The 3,696-nt window shown below is 39.6% G+C and overlaps 1 protein-coding gene across 2 annotated transcripts; it reads right to left on the bottom strand.

The window, feature by feature from the left end:
• Nucleotides 1-885: 885 nt before the first annotated feature.
• LOC140957608 (protein LATERAL ROOT PRIMORDIUM 1-like) lies at nt 886-3,325 on the bottom strand. Of its 2 annotated transcripts, none has more exons than XM_073414933.1 (2): nt 1,591-3,325; nt 886-1,461 (listed from the first exon to the last, which is right to left on the bottom strand). In XM_073414933.1, the coding sequence occupies exons 1-2, from the start codon at nt 2,351-2,353 to the stop codon at nt 1,106-1,108; spliced, it is 1,119 nt and encodes a 372-aa protein (XP_073271034.1). In that variant the 5' UTR covers nt 2,354-3,325; the 3' UTR covers nt 886-1,105. The 2 variants fall into 2 exon arrangements, with proteins under 2 accessions (XP_073271034.1, XP_073271035.1); XM_073414934.1 differs by having other exon boundaries at nt 886-1,452; nt 1,591-3,316.
• Nucleotides 3,326-3,696: the final 371 nt, after the last annotated feature.

Here is a 3,696-nt window from a genome sequence, read left to right as displayed (position 1 = left end):
ATACATCATCTTTTCTCATAAAATAATTTCCTTCTGAAAATAAATACCATTTCCCGATAATACCTGGAGTGATCACTCCACTTTCTTAGTTTGTTCAACACTTGGGTTTTATTCTATACATAAAATGTCCCCTCCACTAATAATAATATAAAACACTATACTGTTATTAAAAAAAATTTTAATTTGCATAATTTAACACATAAAATTTTAAATTAGTGTTATATAATTGGTTAACGAGCATGCATTATATGGGGAAGCAAATACGAGGAAAAGGATGACTAACTTCCACATTTATAGGGTAAACTAATTACAACTATATCATATGTTTTTACAAGGGCTTAAAATAATGACATGTAGCAGTAATTATTATTGGGTTTTAGTTGATCGTAGTACTCATCGTCCTTTACCCTTTGGTTGCGGATTAGGAAATCGTTTGAAATAACATAACATTTGAAAAAGTGGAACCTGATCTGATTTTTTCAAAGATAATTAGTGGAAAGACGCATACATAGTACCACAAATTCCCAGTTAAACACAAGTAAATTTCTTCACTAAATTACCAGTTAAAATTGTATTTGATCGACTTGGGTGTGCCTGATGTAGATTTGTTTCTTCGAAAAAAAGGATACGAACTTCCAAAATAAAGTTCTTCCATCCATGTGCACCGAAAAAAGATGCTTGCACATGCCCATACACTGCAACATAGATTTTCTTGACATATATATTGCAACAAGATTAGTAACTGAAACTGTTTTTACGAGTGATTAAATTAATTATATAACCTGGTGGGAATATATTTCAACTGATGGGACTTGAATTATGAAAATTCACAAGATTCATATGGAGGTAACATGCAGCGATTGATTATTTATTCCCACAGTAAAGAAAGGAATTTTATCCTTTTTGGCAATTATATTATATGATACAAGAGTAAGGAATATTTTAGGGATGGGTAGCTAGAGGAAAGACCTGATTACCTATGGTGAGACGAGGGTTATACAGAATTATCAAGACCCTTTTTCCCCAACAGTGACAATGGATAATAATGCAAGCAAAATATCGTTTCATTTTAGATTTGCTCATTAAACCCTGAATAAAAAAAAAATCAGTTCATTGGATTACCATAACTAGTTCCTTCAAGAAAGCCGCCGCCGGGTGCTGCAAGAATGTCGGGTGGGTGAAGAACTAGTGGGGTGGAGGAAGCGCCGCCGCCTCTTCCGGCAATGTTGCCTCCGCCTCCTCCTAAATGTAATTCAGATATGCTGGGAAATGATCCATCTCTTCCTTCTATCCCTTGATCGTATAGGAAGCCTTTGAAAACATGGCCTCCTATTTTTACAATAGCTTGATATGCATACTCGTCTTCTCCATCATCAAGCGCTGTTACTCTTACACACTTGAAAACTGCGGGAGCACGCACTTGGCTCGGCAATGAATCTTTAAAAGATGCATCTATTTGTCCTATTATTGACGCAGTTGAGTATAAATCTTTGATTTTGTCGAGGAAAAATAGTCTGATTTGTTGCATGAAATAATTAAGGGAATATCAATAACTGTAAAAATTAACTAAGAATCGTTAAAAGATCGGACCTTGGTGGCTAGAACTGGTATCGAAGCTTCTTGGTGGAGTGGTGTTAGATGTTGAAGTATGGGAAGCGGTAGTGGTGGTTTGAGAAGTGCCGCCTAGCCTAGGTTTCTTGGTTCCGGAAGTAGATTGCGAAGACCCCGCTGCCGGGATGTTTTCTCTAGCGATCTGCCGCTCGCGGCGGCGGGAAGCAGAAACCCAGGTGCTTCTCACGTGTGTGACACATTCATAACCTCTACTTTTACAACATGTTCTACATCTCCCGTGGACACAGTCTTTTTTGGCTTGGTTTCCACAATCTTGACAAGTTGTAGCTCCCATGGAAGAAGACCCTCCAATTCCACAAGCGGTGCTTCCGCCAGTTCCACTTTGAAGCAAACTCGTATGATCGAGAATCATGGGTTTTTTGGAGCTAAAACCGGAGGAGTTCTGACTCTGCTGGTGTTGCCACAGATGCATCCCGCCGCTGCTACGGCTGCGTGCAATGTTTAACACATCGTCATCTACCGAACCACCGCTGCCTATATTTTGCTGAGCTAGATATGGGGTGGCAGTGAGGAGGGGGATCACACCTACACCGACTCCGATAGCACTGGAGGCATTAAATGGATGAGTGTCGAAGTTAACTGTAGTGGTTGTGGCTGCAGCAGCAGCGGCAGCGGCGGCATCTGGGTGGTGATGCTGGAAAGAAGACGCCGGAGCAACAAAGAAAAACTCCGGAGGTAGGCCGCAGTTAACGTGCCTGGTTGAAGCGACCGAAGACCACATGCCCCCAGCAGCAGCTCCGCTATTATTCGTGGTGTTCCCACCGGGAGCAGCGGCTCCAGCAGATCCCGCATTAAAGCCTAAGGAGAGATCCCCGGCTGCGGATGAAGAAGAAGCCACCCAATCAGCAAACGCGCCAGAATCGGAAGCTAACCTCCGAGTAGTAGCCACAACTGCTAATTTCTTCTATATTCTTCAAATAATTCCTCAATAATCACCCCAAATACATTAAAAAAAAAAAATCAAACACGTATCAGTCTCTATCAAGGGCAAGATGGCCTCTTTCTTTTTCCAAATCTTGAAGAATCTAAGAAGCAGTCGTTATTATGCTCTTAAAAAAAAGTGGGGTCACTGAAATTCTTCAGAGCAGGAGAAGATTTACAATACAGATTAAAAAAATAAAAAAAACAAACACACACAAAGTATACAGAGGCAATTACTAGTGCTGATGTGGTCGTCTTCTTCCTTTCTGCTGGAGCTTCCACACCATATATTACTGCTACTTACTGATACTGTCCCCTTGGCTTTATTCATGGAAAAAGTTTCTCCGAGAGAAGGACTTGTGAGCTTCCCATGCCAGTACCAACAATAGAGATAAAGACAGAATTCAAGAAACCGAAAGCAGCAAGATATTAATTAGGAATTAAATCCAACACCAGAAGGGGATCGAGAAGAAGAGGAGACCCCCACATCCACAATTAAGACATGAGCTAGCGTACTGATGTTGGTGCCGACCAATTATCAAAAATACTAGATTGGTTTGAAGAAATGAGGTGGGTTCTTGTCTACCTCTCGCCTGCAAAGATTATGGGACGTGATTATTGGAGAGAGTATAATAAACAAACAACGCAAAAGTAAGAGAAAAATAATAATTCTTTGTTTTGTAGATGGTTTTAGTAATGTTTTGTGAAGCCCTAAAGTCACATGCCAGACTCCTCCCCTTTTCGTATTCTCCATCTTTTCCAAACTATATGTATATATAACAAAAAATAGAAGCTCGATAGTTTGCAATATTAAACTTTATAAGAACAAATGTGGTCGTATTGAAAATTTTAATAGGGAAATTAATAATCGTCTTCCCATACCCTCACGATTTTTGAAATCATCCGTTGTTAGAGCATGTTTAATGGTGAACAAAGGCAAAAACTTATGTGAGACGGTCTCACGAGTCGTATTTTGTGAGACGGATCTCTTATTTGGGTAATCCATGAAAAATTATTACTTTTTATGCTAAGAGTATTATTTTTTATTGTGAATATCGGTAGAATTGACCCATCTCACAAATAACTATTCGTGAAACCGTCTCACAAGAGACTTACTCCTGAACAAATTGGTAAGATGATGTT

This window comes from Primulina huaijiensis, chromosome 14, assembly GCF_012295235.1.
Source record: "Primulina huaijiensis isolate GDHJ02 chromosome 14, ASM1229523v2, whole genome shotgun sequence".
NCBI lineage: Eukaryota > Viridiplantae > Streptophyta > Magnoliopsida > Lamiales > Gesneriaceae > Primulina > Primulina huaijiensis.
The sequence above is the reverse complement of the archived record's forward strand: the minus strand, read 5'-3'. Positions and strand labels throughout refer to the sequence as shown.